This window comes from Narcine bancroftii, chromosome 7 (genome assembly GCF_036971445.1).
Source record: "Narcine bancroftii isolate sNarBan1 chromosome 7, sNarBan1.hap1, whole genome shotgun sequence".
Taxonomy (NCBI): domain Eukaryota; kingdom Metazoa; phylum Chordata; class Chondrichthyes; order Torpediniformes; family Narcinidae; genus Narcine; species Narcine bancroftii.
Window position 1 is genome coordinate 31,777,795 of NC_091475.1, and position 19,576 is coordinate 31,797,370.

A 19,576-nucleotide genomic window follows, 5' to 3' on the forward strand; every position below is an offset into this window, starting at 1 on the left:
AGGCAGTTGTTGCAGAGTTCTTTGTCTTCATTTGATGTGGCTTAATGTATGGGCTCTGTTTTGTAATTATTTACAATTGAGTTGCTTTGCTGAGCATCAAATCTAACCTGCTGGATAAACAAATTCTTTTCCCCAAAAAACATTACTGCTGCAACTTTCACAAATTACGAGATAATCAGTTCACAATTTGCCCTTAACTGTTAATACAAACTGTTAATCTAACCATTGTAAACTATGGCTGAAGGGTATCTCATTTCATTCAGAAGTTTTTAGATTTTGAACCTGCATGGAGTACAAAGTTTAGGCTGATAATTCAGGGATTTGAATAGGTTGAAATGTTTATTTTGAGTACCACATCTTAAATGTATTTATTGTACAGTAACCACTAACTCCAACAGTCTTGCATTTGATCATCTGTTTTGTAACCTAATTCGCAATGACCAGTTTACTTCAAACATTCAGGTCCATTAGAAGGAGGAGGATTGTGTAACCATTTTTACGTATTTTAAGGTCCATTACCTTGCATGAATCCAGATCCTAAAATCTCTAGCATTCGTTAGCCAGTCTACTCAATTCACTCAAACATCCTTGAATACTCAATCTCCTTCACGTTAGTCATCTGTCTACTTTGTAAATTAATGATGTACTATTATTAAAATACAACAGACAGATGTACTTCTCAATACCAGGATTCCCTGGTTTTTCATTCTGCTCTTCATAGATAGGGTATGCATGTGTGGGCTAGATACATCTAAGGAATAATTCCACAATCCCTTTGAGTGTATAAAGTAAAAATACTATTAAATAACCATAGAGGATGGTGGAAAATATTGAGGTCTCTGTCCAGGTGTGAAGAACTTCTGCAAGTTACAGTTCTAAACAAATGTGGAAGTTGACATCTGGCTAGGTTCTATCAATTGTCTTATATTTGTGCTCTGGCTTTGCATGAAGCTCAAATCAGCAGGTAGCTACTAAGGACCCTATGATTGCTGTATGTAATACTGGAATTAGAGTAATACTGGAATTAGATTTAGGAATTATCCTGCTTTATAACAATTTAATATTGATTGCTTAGTTATTTAAATAATTTTAGTAATAGAATTATCAAAATTATGGTTTAGTGGCATAATAATGACATTAATATAACTTTTATCTCCACTAACATTTCAGTATGCTTCTGCAGCTGAAGGAGTTGTAGAATTACAGGTACACTACCTTGGATTTAATAAGTCCACTGCAATAAAACCACACCTGTGTAGTTTTACCGTTGTAAGGACAGACGCACAACTTAGATCCCCTTGGGTCTTCAGAGTCTCCACAATCCGTCACAAATGTTCCTGTTGCCTTGTTTTTAATTCTGAAGTATACTATGGGCTAGTGGAATAAGAATAGCATAAATGAGAATTCAGTCTGGCATTCTATCAATTAATCATTAGTTCTTATTAATGTATTCATTAATTTGTTCTTAAAACCTTGCTCTTGGACCAGATACAGAAATTCTATCAAAAATACTTCTTGAACAAGTTCATCCCTGATTGTTGGAGATGATGCTTACTGAAACACCACTTCCTTCTTATCAAATTATGTCATCACCATGGTCTTAATTCCATTCCCTCTGCTCTTAGTTGAGCAAAAATCAGTGCAGATTTACTCACTGGATTACAGGCTTTTAGTGTTTAGAATCAAAAACATTTTTGAGAAAGTTTGAGGACCAACCAAAACATATACTTGAGGAAAGAATTGGATGCTAGAATGTAGAGTGGTCAAGGCTGAGTATTTATTCCCACTCAGCCCAGGTCAACATTCAGTGCCTCAATTGCATTCCTCATAGTATACTGTAGATTGTAATCAAGTGCAAACACGAGTGATTTAAATGAAATGGCAAAATAGAGTCAGAGTTCATAAAATTTGAACAATAATACCTTTATATTTGCCTGAGACTGTATTCCTCTATAATTGTGTGGTGTCCCTCATGTATTCTTAATGAAAAGATAATGAATTTTTTTTTCTTTTAAAGTCCAGAGTGGTCAGGCTAATTAAAATGTTACTTGTAGTTTGGGAGGAGGAGGATAAATAATTTAGCATAATCAATTTGTTATTTTCTTAATGGAATTTAAGCTACAATAACTGACAAACATAAATTTCCAAATATTTTAAGCCTCAGCAATTTATATATTCAAACAGTTCCTTTGTACAAGAAATGTAGTAAAGCAAAACATTTAGGAAATGTAAAGCAGTGACTGCCCTCCCCCAAAGTTGATAGGATGCCAAAAACCAACAAACATTCTCCTCCTCGCAGATTTTTTTTATATCTTGCAATTTACATTCTTAGGCATTCTTGATATTACACATATATATATCATCCACTGAATTCTTAAGTTTTACCAATTATATGGCATATTTTTCCCAAGTTACTCACATCATTAGAAGTAATGCCACCTTTAATCAAAGCCAACATCCCTTTGCCTGCATATTTAACTCAAGTAACGGATCACTGCAAAGTTCACAGCCCTCTGGCCATGGGTTGCTGGCTATCAAAACTCATGGTTCGAACATTTGTGAAAGCTACTTAGTTATTTTTTTTAACACTTTTTGCATTAACCTTACCTGTTTTAAAGGACGAAGTGATCCAATTCTTTTCCATCCACTGAACTCATTCCAGTTGGTTATTTCAGAGCATGGCAAAACCATCTGCTTTCCTCTAAAGTTTGGATGTTCGTAGGCGATCCATCTAAATAGATGCGACAATGTATATTTTATAAGTGAAATGGATGCTTTTTCACCACATCAAATAACTTCTTTTGCTGCCATTGTTGCATGAAGAGGTAGCGATTGAGGGAAGTGATGGGCAGCTAAGGAGGGATAGGAGTAAGATGGAAAGAGGGAAGAAGTTGAATATTTTTGGATTAGGTTGGCATCTGCCTCTGTTCCTAGAGATACAACGATGATTGGGGAGGAGGGTGGGGGGGGAATCTGGCACCACTCTAAAAGGATCAGAGATCAAGTGTCTGCAAGAGAGAAAGCAGAGGCTGGAAGATTTGAGATTCAATCCAGATTACTGGCACACTGTGACAAGGCCCCAAGAAGGTTTTACAGCAACTATAGTCAAACACATTCCTGATATTATCTTGCCATTTATAGGTACAAAATAGAAGAATTAGAAATAATATAATTTGTAACCATGGAACAACATGTAATAATGGAATTTATTTAGTAATGTCACTTTCTGCTCCACATTAATCCTAATCTATTGTGTTTTTTCTGTTTCCCATTTTAAATATTCACTGCATAAAATCTTCCCTTATTTGACAATAAATTTTGAAGGTGTACAAAATAGCTGATGCGATGAGAAAATGTTACATTTTACAGTAGATGGTAATCTACAGGAATGTGGACTGAGATGAAGAAGCCACATTGTTGGTGCAAAGAAGTTTAAAGGTTTTCTCTGCTTCAAAATGACCATTCTTCCTCAGAATTTGACAGAAAATGTGAATTTCTGCAGTTGCTGGAGAATTATACCAAATATAATTTCAGAAAGTGTACAGTTTGTTTACTTACTTCAATTAGGAGGCCATTCAGCCCCAAGAATCCCTGTCAGCTCTGATGCGAGCAATCCCATTCCTTCTTATTGTCCTGTTTGCCCATCAATACTACTTGGATTTTTTGTAATCTATTTGCATTATAAATATTATACAGTAGTCAATTAAAATACAGGTGCATCTGAGAATGTGTGTGGCAGTCTGAGCGGCCCAGGATCAAACCCAAGATACTAGCGTTGTGAGCAAGTTGTGGCATCCGACAGCACCAAAAGTTAACAAGTTGCTGGTGTCACATCACGTTCTCTTCTATAACCCTAGCCCTAAAAAGTGCAGCTGTTCACATGACATTTGGTATGTAAAGTTTCCATGGATTTTCAATGAGATTTTCTGCAAATCACTGAAGATGTGAACCAGAATCAACTCATTCTTGGAAGGGAAAGTAATTTCTGTTCTAACTATTTGAATTACATTGAATAATTTGCATACTCACGTTCCACTGTTCACCTTTACTGATATTGGATTCCAATAATCTCGCATCTTCTTCAAGTAACTGGCACCTTCTGTAAGAATCAGTTCTTGACCTCCAAATGAATCAAGGCTAAATAAGGCAATAGAAGGTATAGAAAAACCCTAAAACAAAGAATAAGTTCACACTGAGCTAGTTTTACTGAAAGACAGTTATGAGATAAAAATAAATCAATTTATCATAAAGAAGCATGTTTAACAAATGCACATTGTGAAGCAATTCCATTTAATACTATTATGCATTACAGCACCTCCACATCTTATAACATTTAATTTTGCAAGAGCTTTGCATTAGAGCTCATTATTTTAAATGGTAATTTTTATCTGAGTTTCCAATCAGGGTGACTTGGTACACTTGAACAATATTGAAGGCATTCTAAATATTTGAACAAATTTGTTAATTTATACCCTGTACCATAACAACTAATTGTGACGGAATAAGTTGTTAACAGACATTGAATGTAGCTCACAGGATACAAGAGCAGAAGTAGGCTAAATCAGCCCATCAGGTCTGCTCTGCTATTTAATCATGAGCTGATCCTTATCACTCGGCCCCACTCCTTGGCCTTCTCGCTGTAACCCTTGATTAATAAAATGCTCGTCAACTTGTCTTAAATACGCCCAACAAGTTCCACAGACTTACAACCCCATGGCTAAAGCTCTATGCTATTTATCATGAATATTATAACTAAGAAGAAATAATCCCACATTCCTATTCTCAGTTTGACCAGGAATGGACAATACTTATCCAGCCAGTATTACCACCATCCAAAAACCCATTTCATCAGGAGACTGCTTTTAACTGTGGGCTACCCAACAATCTGTTTTAATTCAAAGTACAGCACTCAATTGGATTCAAGTAAGGTGTGATGCATTATTAGCATCTTGTTAAACAATCTATAATCACTGCCATGGCTCATCGTGCTTTCATTTACAATGACTTAACTTGAACCCATTAATTATGTTTGATATTATTCCTTTGGGATACTGCTAGCATCTGAGTCAGCCTTTGTATTTTGGGTTGTCTTTGTCCACATTTCAATGCAACAGAAGCCATTGATAGTTTTTGGACTCTGGTCTTGAAGATGACCTCAATCCTTCACCACCTGCTGCTACCATTTAAAGATTTTGCTCTGCCTTCCACTCTCACAAGAGAGTGCTCTGTTTTTTTACAGGCTGTGGGACACAGAATCTAAACAGCATTTCCTTCAATACCTAACAGAACACTAGCCAACCACAGTAATCCCTTTAAAACCTGATAGGTGTATAAAATCCATCAAAAAAAAGCATTGGTTGCTCAGCAGAATGGTTATCAGTTCCCTAATGAATGAGTGAGTCCAAGATCTTTGTCTCTATCTAGTTTTTTATTTTATCTTAAGAAACAATTCTATTGTGCGTGTATTAGATGGTCTTTAGGAAATTATTCATTTTCCCTCTTTATATATCATGGCACACTCATATTGAGTTAGCCTAAAAGAAGCAGAAGCAAGGATTTTTGGAGGAATAACAATCCATGCATTCCAGTCAAAACTGATGATAGAAGGATAAGGGAAGGGAAATTGAAAGATACAAAAGGTACCTATGGTACCATAATGGTTCTGTGGGAAAGGACAGAGACTATTTGAGCAGGCCATGGTAGAACTGGCAGTGGGAAGTCAGGCTGGCTCCGAAACATTTAGATATTGATTTGCAGCAGCAAGAGTTATAAAATTCACTTACATTTATGATGGGCTTAAGAGATTTGATTGATCTGCCTGACAGGAATCCCAGGGAATCAAGGTCTGGGTAGTGACCTTCCTCTAACACATACTGATAGCCACTGTAATCTCTCTCATCATATAGAAGCCAGCTGGAGAAGTAAAATAAAGTTAACAGCATTTTGAATGAATATTGTAACATGCTTTCTGTATACTGTTCTACACAATGCAAAATATTTTCTACTAGAACTCTTTACACATTTGACCTTATTTATCTTCTAATATTGACATATAAAGTAGAAAAAATACCCGGAGAGGATCTATTCAGTTAAACCTTACAGTCTCTGTTGCTAATCAGAAATTATTACTCCAAAGCTGAGTAATTTTTTAAAAAACAAACATTGTATTGACCACACATTGTCAGGGGAAAGTTTCTTTAGAAAATGTAGATAATAACTGTATGGCGAGGTTTCTATTTTTAAGCTTAAAAGAGATTCAAAAGATTGATAAATCTACATATATGCTCAACTGAGTCAAATGCATAAATATTACTGCAATCTTACCATCCATGAAGAACTTTAAATGAATTTGGTTTGAAAGGTGGTAAACTGGGCATTTCTGTTACAAATTCAACACTTTCTCCCTGAAAGTCAGTTCCATTGTATGCTTGGATCTGTAACATGGAGGCATGATATTAGTTTTGCCAAAGATCTTGCAAACATTTTATTTTTTCCTTGAGGGTTTTGTCCGTGCACCGTGACTGGAATTTTGTTCTCAGGTGGCAAAGCAATGCACTTCGCAGTTCACCTCAACTAAAGTAACAAGTTGCATTGACAGAGATCCCCTGTATCTTGGTACGTCATAATAATAATTCAAACTGGAAACCAAAAAGTAAATCAGGACACCAAAATACATTGAAGTGAAGGAATCCAATAAAGATTAGCATAATGGATGGAACTAAAATTAAAAAGTTGCTCATTTTTATTTTTAAAGTGTTGCATTAATTTTCTTGCAATTACACTTCAGGTGTAAATATAGTTGGTCAGGGCTTAAATAGTTTCTTCAGCAGTGATTTATTACTTGTCAAAGCCATTAAAACCTCACTCTGAATGCACCTCTGTTTTTATTGTTCATCAGTGGACATTTGATACTGTGCTACTGAATTAATTCTGGCCTACATTAACTACTGCCCTTGTTCTCAGATGGACATTTCTTGCATTATTTTAACAGTGTTAACATAATTAAAATGGTCTTCAGAAACTACACCAAAGTAGGTTTAGAGGATTATCAGATTTCATTTATTTATTTAGCTTTAGTTGTGGCTAAGAAATGTATAGCACTTACTTGGAAAGATAGAAATATACTAACTTTAGATAAGTGGTATTTGGAAATGAAATTTTGTTTGACTATGGAAAGGATATCATTTTCAATTCAGGATGTCTTTTTATAAGTTAAAGTGGACTCCGTTTGCTAATTATATGCATTTAAGTTTGATTTAAATATATGTTTAAGTGTGATATTTTAGCATTGACAATTTTTTTTTGTTGTTAGAATTTTTGTTAGGTTAAGTTTTATCTCTTATTTGTAAGTGGGTATTTTTTTTCCATATATATTGTCAATTTTATTAACTCTTCACTCTTTATTTTGGGGGGGAGGGTTGGACTAATTTTAAGTTAGACTATTAATATTGTGCTACAATTAATGGGGGGGTTATTTTGTGTAGTTTTCTGATGTAATATTGTAATCATATCTTTTTTAATTTTTTTTTCTATTTTTATTTAAATGTAATTCTTTATTGTATTCATGTTATAAAATTTTAAATAAAGTCTTCAAAAAAAAAGAAACTACACCAAAGAAAATTTGTTTTGCTATTATAAATACGATAATTTATAGGCTCAAGAAAAGTAAAGTGTTGCAGCAACAAAAAAAAACATCAAATTGGAAGCGAGAATCATGGTCATTATTTTTGTAACAGTTATTTTTACTTCAATAAATATGGTTCCTGATAGGAGTCTTTTCCCATCATGCTTCACGGGCCTTTTTCTTTTATCATAAGTAGTATACATATCATGTGGAAAATTTGCAAATAAACCAAAAGATTTAACAAAAAAATTTTTGGTAGGATCAGGATCCTACTGGAAAATAAATGATACGTTGTAAACATCTGGCACTACAGCATCCTGCAATAGGGAAACCTGCTCAATCCAAATGAAGATGTAGCAGGAAAGAATAAGGTACTAATAGAACTAATAAGGTACTAATAGAACTAATAAGGTACTAAGTCGAGCAGTACCGTGCAACTTTCACCAAGGAGGAAAATGTTGGAGAATGATCTTGAGCTGTTTTTGCCAAAACCATTCAGGCACAATAGAAACAGACATTCGTGAACCAATATTTTGGAGGCGATCAACAGCCAACACTATTACAAGTGAGCAGAGCAGATGAAGGGAAGTTGCCTCATTTCAATAAAATTAATGCTAGTAAATGGTAATAAAAGTGAAGAAAGTAGATAAAAATATACATTCTACATACAGCAACGACACATCTTTTACCTGAAACTGTGCTTCTGCCCCTCCAGCAGATTCCTGTAATAAAATTGAGATAGATTTGTTCGGTCAAACTAACTACCTTATTATTTCAATAAAACACTGCTTTAAAGATTTAAGGATTAATTTTGATAAAATTAAATTTTAAAAGCAGCACATAGTTTTTTGAATTCTGGAATTGATATTCATATCTTTATATGATCAAGAATCATATTTAACAATTATATACACATTTTATAAATGATGAGTGTTATTCTGGCAGAATTTCAACAGTTTATGAACTGCATTTTATTACTAACTAAGCACGTAACCAAATGTTCACGTTTTGACTGATGGAAAATGTTACCAGTTGTATTGGCCGAATTGACTTGATTGGTTTGTTAGATCCTCCCCAGCTGAGTTGGTTTCTATACACTCCTTTCTCCAGAATATATTGCTCTCCAGAATAATGTTCCTCATGATAGGCAACCCACCTAACAGAGTGAAATATTGTAATGATTAATTCATCATGAAATATCGAGTGCAGTATCTAATGTCAGAAGAATTGAAAATGCACATACACTCCACTTTTGACTTTAATCGACTGGGTTACAGTTGTGTATCCTTTACTTTCCAAGTTTGGAACAGCACGATATAGAAGAATATTATTGCCATCTTTCAAGTTTGCTTCCTCAAATAAAATGATTTCAGGTTTCATGTAATCCTAGTTTAAAAACAGATAGTTAAAATGGTACAATTCTTGTAATTAACACGAGCCAGAAAATAAAAGTTAGGGAAATTTAACTTCACAGGATAGGAGTGTTGCCCACAGTTTGCCTCCTATTCCAATTACTTCTTGGATTCTTGAGTCTTGCCAGAGCATTTCAGAATTAATCACACATGCATTAAGAACACACAGTGCAAGGGCAATTTTCTTCCCTAAAGAACATAATGACATAAATGGATATTATTGGCACTTTTATGTTGCATGATTAACAATCCAAAGGGTTGGTGAGGATGTAGAGATGTGAGTTTTAAATGTCCAAGAGCCAATGGAGCATTTTTAAATTCAAATTGTAAAGCAAGTCTGGGATAAAAAGCTGGACGTGTCATAAAATTTGCAAGGTCCATTGATGTTCTTTCAGCAAGAGAATTTGCCTTATTATATATTTGACTATATTCACAAAAATACAGTTGAATTTAAATAACAAGAATTAAGAAAGCAGTTCCTTCACATCTTCATTTACATGATTGGCAACATTCTTAAAGAACTTCAGTATTAACTAGGTAACTTAACATTTACTTTTTAAAAAAATCCCAGAAAATTAAATACATACACATGCTAATGTGGTTTCCAGAATTTACCAGTCTTAAAAATAATTAGATACCCAATAAATAATATTAAATGGGATTTAAAAAAAAAGAATTTGTGTAACTGAGTTTTAATCAAATGTAGCCTTCATTACAGTCTGTCGAGATAAAACATTGTTATACATTTTACATACTGGTGTATAAGACAACCCCTGAATTTCCACCTAAAATGTAGGTTTGAATTGTACTTGCTTTACCACCGTCGACATTTAACAGGCCATTTTAAGCCCACACAGAGTTGGATTGGGCAATGGACCCCATGGGGGAACATTGAAACTTTGCTGTTAAGGTTTGGATTTTATACGGTGTTCAAGATGATCCCTGGTTTTGCAGTGACATTTTTTAAAGATTCAAATGCCAACATATACGGTAATTTGATTTGGAGATATTGTCTTCAAGAAGAGACATTAAACTGTTGCATTTCCAATTGCTGAAGAATGGGGTTGAACTGCTGTCCCATCCAACACTGCCTACTCAACAGGGCAGTGAAATTGCCCCAGCTCTTTAAAATCTTTTCCCATCCCACTGCTACCTGCAGCTCACCTCCAACATCGTTCCTGTAAAAGTGGAGCTAATCTCCAGACCTAATGGGGAACAATTCGACTTTTAATAACCATTGTTGAGCTGCAGTACTCAGATAAGACATCAGAGGGAGCTCCAAGCCATCTTCAATTTGCTCATTTAAGCATTTGAGTTGGTCTTATAAAGATCCTGTACCAATTTACTCCCACAGGACAATCAAGGATTATTTAAAAATAAATACTTCAGCATCACCTGAATTCATCAATACAACCAATAACAATTATTAATGAATGCACTGAAAGACAGGCCATATTCTATGTCATTAATAAATTGTAAGAAGCAAAAACAGAACACCACAGTACAGCCCCTTCAGCTCTCAATGATGTGCCGACCCGTATATTACTTTTTTTTAAAAAAGTACTGAACCCTCCCTACCCTGTAACCCTCTATTTTTCTTCCATTCATATACTGTCTAGAAGTCTCTTAAATGCCCCTAATGTTTCAGCCTCCACTACCATCCCTGGAAAGGCATTCCAGACACCCACAACTCTCTGTGCAAACAAAAACTTACCCTTGCAGTCTCCCCGAAACTTCTCTCCCTTCACTTTGTACACGTCCTCTGGTGTTTGCTATTCCTGGCCTGGGAAACGGGCTGACTGTCCACTCTATCTATGCCTCTCATAATCTTGTAGATCTCTATTAAGTCTCCTCTCATCCTTCTAAGCTCCAAAGAAAAAAGTCCCAGCTCTGCTAACCTTGCCTCAAAGGATTTAATTTCCATCCAAGCAAATCCTGGTTGATCTCTGCACCCTCTCCATAGATTCCACATCCTTCCTATAATGAGGTGACCAGAACTGCAGTCTCAACAGGGATTTGTAGAGTTGCAATATGACCTCTCTGCTCTTGAACTCAATCCCCCATTAATGAAGCTCAACACCCAGTAGGCTTTCTTAACTATGCTATCAACCAAACTAGTGATCTTGAGGGATGTATGGATTTCGACCCAAGGTCCTGCTGCTATCCACACTCTTAAGTAATCAACCATTGACCCTGTTCTCGCCCTTCTGGTTTGTCCTTCCAGAATGAATCACCTCACACTTACCCGATTGAATTCCATCTGCTACTTTTCTGCCCAATTCTGCATTCTGTTTATATCCTTTTGTAAACTATGACAACCTTCAGCTCCAACCACAACTCCTCCAACCTTCACATCAGCCGCAAACACTGACCCATTCTTCCGCCTCTTCATCCAGGTCAGTTATATTTTTAAAAAAATCACAAAAAATGGGTCCCAGAAGAGATCCACTAGACACTGATCTCCAGGAAGAATACTTTCCTTCCACTACTACTTACTCTCTGCTTTCTACCTGAAAACCAATTTTATTCACGCAGCCTAAGTTCCATGGATCCTTACCTCAAGACTTTCTGAATGAGTCTCTCATTGGGGACCTTGCCAAAGACCTTACTAAAACCCATATAGACCACATCCTCCTCCCTACCCTCATTGTTACCTCCTCAAAAAAAACTCAATTACGTTCATGAGGCACGACCTTCCCTTCACAAAGTCATGGCATCCACGAGTTAAACTGTACTTCTCCAAATGCTCATAGATCCTATTCTTAAGAATCCTCTCCAATAGTTTGCCCACCACTGACGTAAGACTCACCAATCTATAATTCTGAGGATTCTCCCCATTACCTTATTTTTTTAAAAAAGGGGACTACATTTGCCATTCTCCAATCCTCCAGCAACTCCCCTATGACCAAAGGGGACTCAAAGATCATTGCTACTGCCCAAGCTAGCTCTTCCTTCACTTCCACAGCAACCTGGGGTATGTCAAATCCGGCTCCAGGAACATCAATTTTAATGTTTTTAGGAAGATTCACCACTTTCCTCTTCCTTAATCTCAACACTGTCCAGTCTGTTCTATTTCAAACTCGCTCTGATCAAAATCCATTTCTCTTGTGAATTCTTTCTTTGGCTTGGCTTCGCGGACGAAGATTTATGGAGGGGGTTCTTCACTCTTGTGAATAGTGAAGCAACATATTCATTTAGGGCCTCCCCAACCTCCTTCGTCGCCAGGCACACGTTGCCTCCTTTATCCTTTAGCGGCCCCGCCTTCATATTCATCATCTTTCTGTACTTCACATATGCATAGACTGCCTTGGGGTTCTCCTTAATCCTACATGCCAAGGCCTCATGCCCCCTTTGACCTCTCTTAAATCCTTTCTTCAGCTCCTTCCTGGCTACCTATATACTTCTCAGGAGCCCTTCCTGTTTCCTATATCTAACACATGCTTCCTTCTTCCTCTTGACCAGCTGTCTCACCTGTTTCATCAACCACGGTTCCCTTTTCCAACCATCCTTTCCTTGTCCCAGTGGGACAAACCTCTCCTGAACCCAGTACATCCCTAAACTTCTGTGCTTTCTCCCTTGAACATCTGTTTCCAATTTACTCTCGCTAGTTCCTGCCTCATCCCATCATAATTAGCCCTTCCCCAATTAAACACTTTCCCATTTTGTCTGCTTTTATCCTTTTCCATGGCGATGTACAGATCGGGGAGTTGTGGTCACTCACCAAAATGCTCCCCCACCGAGAGGCCCGCCTCCTGACCATGTTAATTACCCAGAGTTAGCTCCAGTATGGCTTCTCCTCTCATCGGCTGGTCCATATACTGTATCAGGAATCCTTCTTGGATACACCTGATAAATTCAGCCCCATTTATCCCTCTTGCAGTCAGTAGGTGCCAGTCAATATGAGGGAAGTTGAAATCACCCATAACTACAACTCTGTATTTTCTGCACCATTCCAAAATCTGCCTGCTTATCTGCTCCTCAGTGTCCCAAGGGCTATTTGGGGGCCTACGGACTACTCCCAGCACGGTGATAGCTCCCTTCCTATTTCTGACTTCCACCCAACACCGACTCAATGGACACTCCCTTGACAGCGTCCTCCCTTTCTATGGTTGTGGTACTATCCCTAGCCAGAAAGACTACTTCCCCAATTCCATTTGGACCACAGTTCATTGGCAACAATTCAAAATTTGTACATTTCTTGTCAAAATTATTTAAAATATGCATTAAGTGATTGAGGTAAAATTTGTTTGTGGATTTTTTCATGTTTTTTTTTTTTTTTTTTTTTTTTTTTTTTTAATTTTTTTTATTTTTCACACCATAAATCACATTAGCCATGATATACACAATTTCTTTTTCACACATATACAGTGACTTTTTCTCCCCCCCCCCCTTTCCTCCCAAACCACCCCCCCACCCCCCCTCTCATCCATTTTAGGTATACAATCTAGGTTGCATTAATCCAGTCAGACAATGTTGTCATTCAACAAAATTACACCAGAAATTCTACTGAGTCCATTCTTTTCTTTCCTTCTCCTTCCATCAACTTAGGTAATGTTTGTCCCCGGTAGGTTTTCGCTATTGTATTTAATGTAAGGCTCCTATACTTGTTCGAATATTTCAATATTATTTCTTAACCAATATGTTATTTTTTCTAATGGAATACATTTATTCATTTAAATTTGGTAGTTTATTCCTTTTAATTTGGTTATGTATTCCATTAATATTTAAAGACATATAGTTCAGCGTAGCCCTTTTATATTTTGTTTATCTTCTCTTTCCGTTTTTCCATCATTACCTTTCCTCCTTTTCCATTTCTGTTTTCTTATTTTCAACTCTTTATAAGACAACATTCCTACAACATCCAACATTTTCCTTATTCTCCTATTTCTATCTTATTTATTCCCAATCTCCCATTCACCTCCTGAGTTGTCCTTTATCCCTTGTCGGACAACCACATCTCCCCTCTCCATTTGGATTTGCGAATCCACTCGCAAGCGTCAACTGATTTTGCAGTGACCGCTATTTCCCCCCACCCCGCCTCCCCCAGAAAAGATTTCACTTTTCATATGTCACAAAGGTCACTCTTTTAATTCCCTCCTTATTCTCTCTATTCCATTACCTTCCCTTATTAATTCTTGTCTATACTATCTATATTTTCCTCTAAGTACAGATACATTCACGTATGCTCCTTGTCTCTATTCACTCTTATACCTCTTTACCCGCATACATATCAATCGTGATCATTTTTACTCTCATTACCCGTCTTCATCCCTCAGTCTATTTTTGTCTTTACCCACATACATATCAATTGTGATCATCTTAACTCTCATTACCCGTCTTCCTCCCTCAGTCTATTTTTGTAATTGTTCTGCAAATTTTCGTGCTTCTTCTGGATCCGAGAATAGTCTGTTTTGTTGTCCTGGAATAAATATTTTCAATACCGCTGGATGCTTTAGTATAAATTTATACCCTTTCTTCCATAAAATCGCCTTTGCTGTATTGAACTCTTTTCTCTTCTTTAGGAGTTCAAAACTTATATCTGGATAAATGAAGATTTTTTGCCCTTTGTACTCCAGTGGTTTGTTGACCTCTCTTACTTTTTCCATTGTCTTCTCCAGTACCTTTTCTCTTGTAGTATATCTTAGGAATTTTACTACAATAGATCTTGGTTTTTGTTGTGGTTGTGGTTTAGAGGCCAATACTCTATGTGCCCTTTCTATTTCCAATTCTTGCTGTAGTTCTGGACATCCTAGGGTCTTAGGGATCCACTCTTTTATAAACTCCCTCATATTCTTGCCTTCTTCATCTTCCTTAAGGCCCACTATCTTTATGTTATTTCTTCTGTTATGGTTTTCCATTGTATCTATTTTTTGAGCTAGTAGTTCTTGTGTCTCTTTAGTTTTTTTATTAGATTTCTCCAATTTCTTTTTTAAGTCTTCTACCTCCATTTCTGCTGCTACTGCCCGCTCTTCCATCTTGTCCATTTTCTTTCCCATTTCTGTTAAGGTCATCTCCATTTTATTTATTTTCTCTTCTGTGTTGTTTATTCTTTTTCTTAAATCCTTAAATTCCTGTGTTTGCCATTCTTTAAATGATTCCATGTATCCTCTAATAAGAGCAAGTATATCCTTTACCTTGCCTCTCTTTTCTTCTTCTATTTCACCATACTCTTCCTCTTCTTCTTCCTCTGGGTTGGCCATCTGTTGTTTCTTTGTTGCCCTTTCCTCCTCTTCTTTCTTGTTTCTGTTGTCTTCTGTGGTCTCTTCTTGCTGCAGGTGTTCTGCAGCTGTCGTTGCCGGCTGTGGAGATCGACTCCCCAGCTGGTCCCCCCTCCCGTCGGTGTGTTTTTTTTCATTCGCATCGCGCATGTGCGAAGTATCGCGCATGCGCGGTTGCGCACTTTTACTCGGCTCTGCGAGCCATTTTTGTAGTCCATTATTTACCGACCTGAGGGAGCGGGTTTCTCTCTCCGCAGCGGGCCTCTTCGGACAGGTAAGGCCTTCACCTTTTTCCTCCTTTGTCTTCTCTTCCTCTCTTCTTACCGTTGCTTTCGACTTTTCTTTTTTTGTCGCCATCTTCTTTCCACCTTTATACTCACTTTTCTGTAACTTTTATTTCTGTGCCTTTGTGTTTTCTCTTGTTTTTCCCGACTTTTCTGGAGAGGGCTGGAGTTCACCGTCCGGCCACTACTCCATCGCGTGACTCCTCTGGATTTTTTCATGTTTACTGAACGGTAACTATCCTGCCGTGTCCCTTAGCTCACATTGCCATCTATGAGTTTAGCCAGCTCTGACAAATGAAAAGTGTTGCAGAAGGAGAGTATTTATCCAAGAAGAGAAAACAAACTTGAATGATCAAAGTCCAAGAAGAAACCAGACCAACTACATTTCCAAATTGGGGTGATGTCAGCATCGAGAAAATAGAGCTATACATGAGATAATATTTGGTTTCCATCTAATTTATTCAAACTGTTTAAAATGATCAGTAACTCACAGCCAGAATATAACGCAATGATTGCACTGTATTGTCCAATCCACCCCATGCCTGCCATTCCTCATACTCTCCTTCCTCCAGCAGGTACTGATGTCCTCGATAAAATTCTCTCTCATAACAGACCCATCTGGAGAGCAAAGAATCAGTTAAAATATTACTTAAAACAGGGAAGTAGTGTTTGTTGAAAATCAAAAAAAACCTGCATGTGTGCGTAATCTGAAAGAATTAAGGAGACCCTTCATCAGAACTGGGAAAAAGGGAAACCAGGTTAGTTCTCAATTTGCAGAGAAGGTGGAACATAGGGAATATATTGGCGTGGGGAGGGGGGTGGGGGGGGGGAAGAGAAAGTGTAGGGTTGCCATAGGGATAAATTGTGGAAATTAGAAGAGAATCCCTGAGTCTGCGTGGGTTTTCCCTGGGGGCCCCAGTTTCAATCCACCATTCAAAATGTATTGGGGTCTGTAGGTTAATTGGTTGGCACAGGCTGTTACTGTACCGTATGCTTACTTTTTTTTTAATTAAAAAAACAGGTCATGGGATGAGGACAATTAAAGCAAATGGGAATATCAGCAAAGTAATTTGAAAAGATGTGAAATTCAGGGCAGTAATCAGGCTATGTTAATGAAGAGAGAAACACAGAATCATATCAGAGAGGTCTGATATATAGCAGAAAATGCAAGTTCTAATACAGTGGTTCTCAACCTTTTTCCTTTCTATTCATATACCACTTTAAATAATCCCTATGCCATTGGTGCTCTGTGATTAGTAAGGGATTGCTTAAGGTGGTATGTGAGTGGGGAGAGAAGGTTGAGAACCACTGCTCTAGACCCAATTGTGACTGAAACATTTGCTTGATAAAAATTGTCATTGGGCCATTTCCTTTGGAGCTATGAAACCATCCACATAACGAGTCATTTAGGTACGATTAAAACAGAGGTTTTCAAACTTTTTCTTTCCACCCACATAGCACCTTAAGCAATCCCTTACTAATTAATCACAGAGCACCTATAATAAAGAAAGTGAATTTCCCGAAGTGGTAGAATTCAATATTGAATCTGGAACATGCCTAGTAGTAAATTGTAGTGGTGATCCTCCAGATTATGTTGAGTTCAAACCATGCAGGTCACAGGTTGGAGGGTGAGTGGGTTGGAGAATTATAAAGGGAAGTCTGTGGCATACTTACAGACCAAATACAGGGGCTTTTCAAAGCTGTCCCCCAATCTGCATTTGGTTCCCCCTTGAAACAGGGGAACATATTGCAAACATTAAATCAGAAAAAGTGGAAGCGAGTCGCTGCTTCACTTGGAAGGCCTGTTTGGTGGGAAGGAGAAGGGGCTATATTTCCTTGCACAGGTAAAAGGCTTGGGAAGGGAGGTGGTTGGTTGAGATGGAAGAGCAGATCAAGGAGCTACAATGGTAATGCTGAAAGAGGAGGGGAAAGGAGGACGTGCTTGGTGGTAGAATCATGTTGAAACTGATGGAAATTGCAGTGGATGAGGAATTGAATGCAGAGGCTGGTGGCATGGAAGGCGAGAACCTAGAGGAAAGAGAATGAGAAGGGAGTAGGTGAGATATGGTCAAGGGTTCTGCCAGTCAAGGCTGAGAATAACTCATAGTTCAAGGAAGCCTTCTCAGACACATTTGTATGGAAAGCCTTGTAATCAGAGCCTGTAGGTTTGACGCCAGCTGATACTTTGAGTTGGAGACAGGGAGATTCAGAAAGGGAAGAATGAGAGATGGAGAAAGTGCAGGTGAGAGCATGAAAATTATTGAGTTCTAAATGAATGCACGGATCAGTAACAATGACCAGAAAAACAAATGAGGTAGTGATGCACCATCAATGACTCCAAGAGACTGAAGTTGAGCAAACTGATAGGCTTTAATTTGCTATAGAACAAAGGCACGTCCAGGCTGCTCAACTGTCCTGGGGAAGGGGCTGTGGAACAGCCACCTTTATTCAGGAGCCTGTGGGAGAGGCCACAGGTACAGTCGGCCAATGGGGGTGCCCTAGCAGTGATTTACCACAGGTAGGGAGCCAGAATAGGAACAAAAGATTGTGATAAGCATCCTGCACAAAGATCTTGACCTTTAGCTGTACTTTTGATATGGAAAATTTTAATTTAGAGAATGAAGAAATTAGTCAACATGATATTGAATTCAGTCAGGTGAATGGAAACAGACTGGATTTCCGTTCAAGGAACATGATATTTTACCTACACATTGATATCTTGCCTTTCTAAAAATATTAAAATAACGAGGACCTATCCTATCCAATTGCCAATTTACTTTTCTATTGAAGCCAGAAAGGAAGGTCAAGCAAGGATAGATGATGTACAATTTGTTTTATAACATTTGAAAATTGTCCCGAGTTAGAGAGGATAATTCTCAAAGGTTAAAGATGTTCTTTCTTAAATTGTTTATACAAATATTTGAGATTAATAATAATCTCAAATCTTTAAATTCTTACGCAGATTCCAATGCTCCTTGGATTATTCAATAGAAGTTTTAATAATGATATATTTATAAATTTTATATTTAGACACAGCATAGTAACAGGCTCTTTGGGCCCACGATCCCGTGCTACCCAATTAACCCTCACCCTAGTACGTTTCAAACGGTGGGAGAAAACCGGAGCCCCGGGGAAAAACCCATGCAGACACGAGGAGAACGTACAGACTCCTTACAGACAATGTGGGATTTGAACCATAGCCCCAATTTCAGATGCTGCAACAGTGTTGTTCTAACTGCTATGCCAATCAAATGCAACATTAAATTGTAACATGGGTATGTTTACAGAAGTGAATTAGATATCAAGATTATCAATATAATATGAACTGTTCAGAGGGATTCATTTCAAATGTAATATTTCATTTTTCATATTTCTCAAAAAAAATGAGGTCAATTAAAATTTGTCACAGTATTTTGGAGTTGTTCAATTTTTAAAAAGTGTACAGCACATGCATAATCTCAAAGTAATGTCAGTTTTTCACGAGAACTGCTTATAACCTGGTGCTACTCACACTCCATTTATAAAAAATATAAATGCAGTTTTCCTTAACTACTGCATGGTAAAACAGCCACAATAAAAACTATGATGAAATGCAATTCATGCACATGCTTTTATATTCAACCAGACCAATTAGATCATTTTGTTTGATAAATTAATTGTAGCGCAGTAAAACTTAAGTGAGCATTTGCAGTCAATTATCCTGGTTTATTTGCCTTCTTTATTGACACAACTATATTTAAAATTCTTGTGTCATACAGGTTTTGAAAACTTCCGAGCCAACCTATCAGTTTACACCAAAAAATCCATATTATCAGGAGATGTTAAGTTAATGTAAACAGAACTGTAATTACAAAGTATCTTTATATGTATTATATGATTGCATCTTAAAATGGTTGGCCTATATTGAAATTTAGGCCAACCTAGGTTGACAAAGGCCAACCTTTTAAATTTCCTGCAAATCCTTTGACAGAATGAACTTAAAGTAGCCAGACACACATCCAAGCCGAATTATTGCTGTTGAATTTTGAACATTTGCAC

The 19,576-nt window shown here is 37.2% G+C and overlaps 2 protein-coding genes across 3 annotated transcripts in view; one reads left to right on the forward strand and one right to left on the reverse strand.

Annotated features, from left to right (window-relative positions):
• riox2 (ribosomal oxygenase 2) overlaps nt 1-19,576 on the forward strand; it is a 63,761-nt gene that overhangs the window by 39,483 nt on the left and 4,702 nt on the right. The window lies entirely within an intron of this gene.
• Nucleotides 1-19,576, reverse strand: part of LOC138738697 (uncharacterized) — an 87,442-nt gene that overhangs the window by 5,807 nt on the left and 62,059 nt on the right. Inside the window, exons 13-21 of one of the 2 annotated variants that reach the window (XM_069889418.1) lie at nt 16,030-16,156; nt 8,868-9,010; nt 8,654-8,780; nt 8,314-8,346; nt 6,325-6,434; nt 5,784-5,913; nt 4,030-4,169; nt 2,608-2,731; nt 1,216-1,374 (exon numbers count right to left, since the gene is read on the reverse strand). In XM_069889418.1, the coding sequence (XP_069745519.1) occupies nt 1,216-1,374; nt 2,608-2,731; nt 4,030-4,169; nt 5,784-5,913; nt 6,325-6,434; nt 8,314-8,346; nt 8,654-8,780; nt 8,868-9,010; nt 16,030-16,156 (1,093 nt within the window). Of the gene's footprint in view, nt 1-1,215; nt 1,375-2,607; nt 2,732-4,029; nt 4,170-5,783; nt 5,914-6,324; nt 6,435-8,313; nt 8,347-8,653; nt 8,781-8,867; nt 9,011-16,029; nt 16,157-19,576 lie in introns of those variants that run through there. The other variant, XM_069889419.1, reaches the window with a different exon arrangement.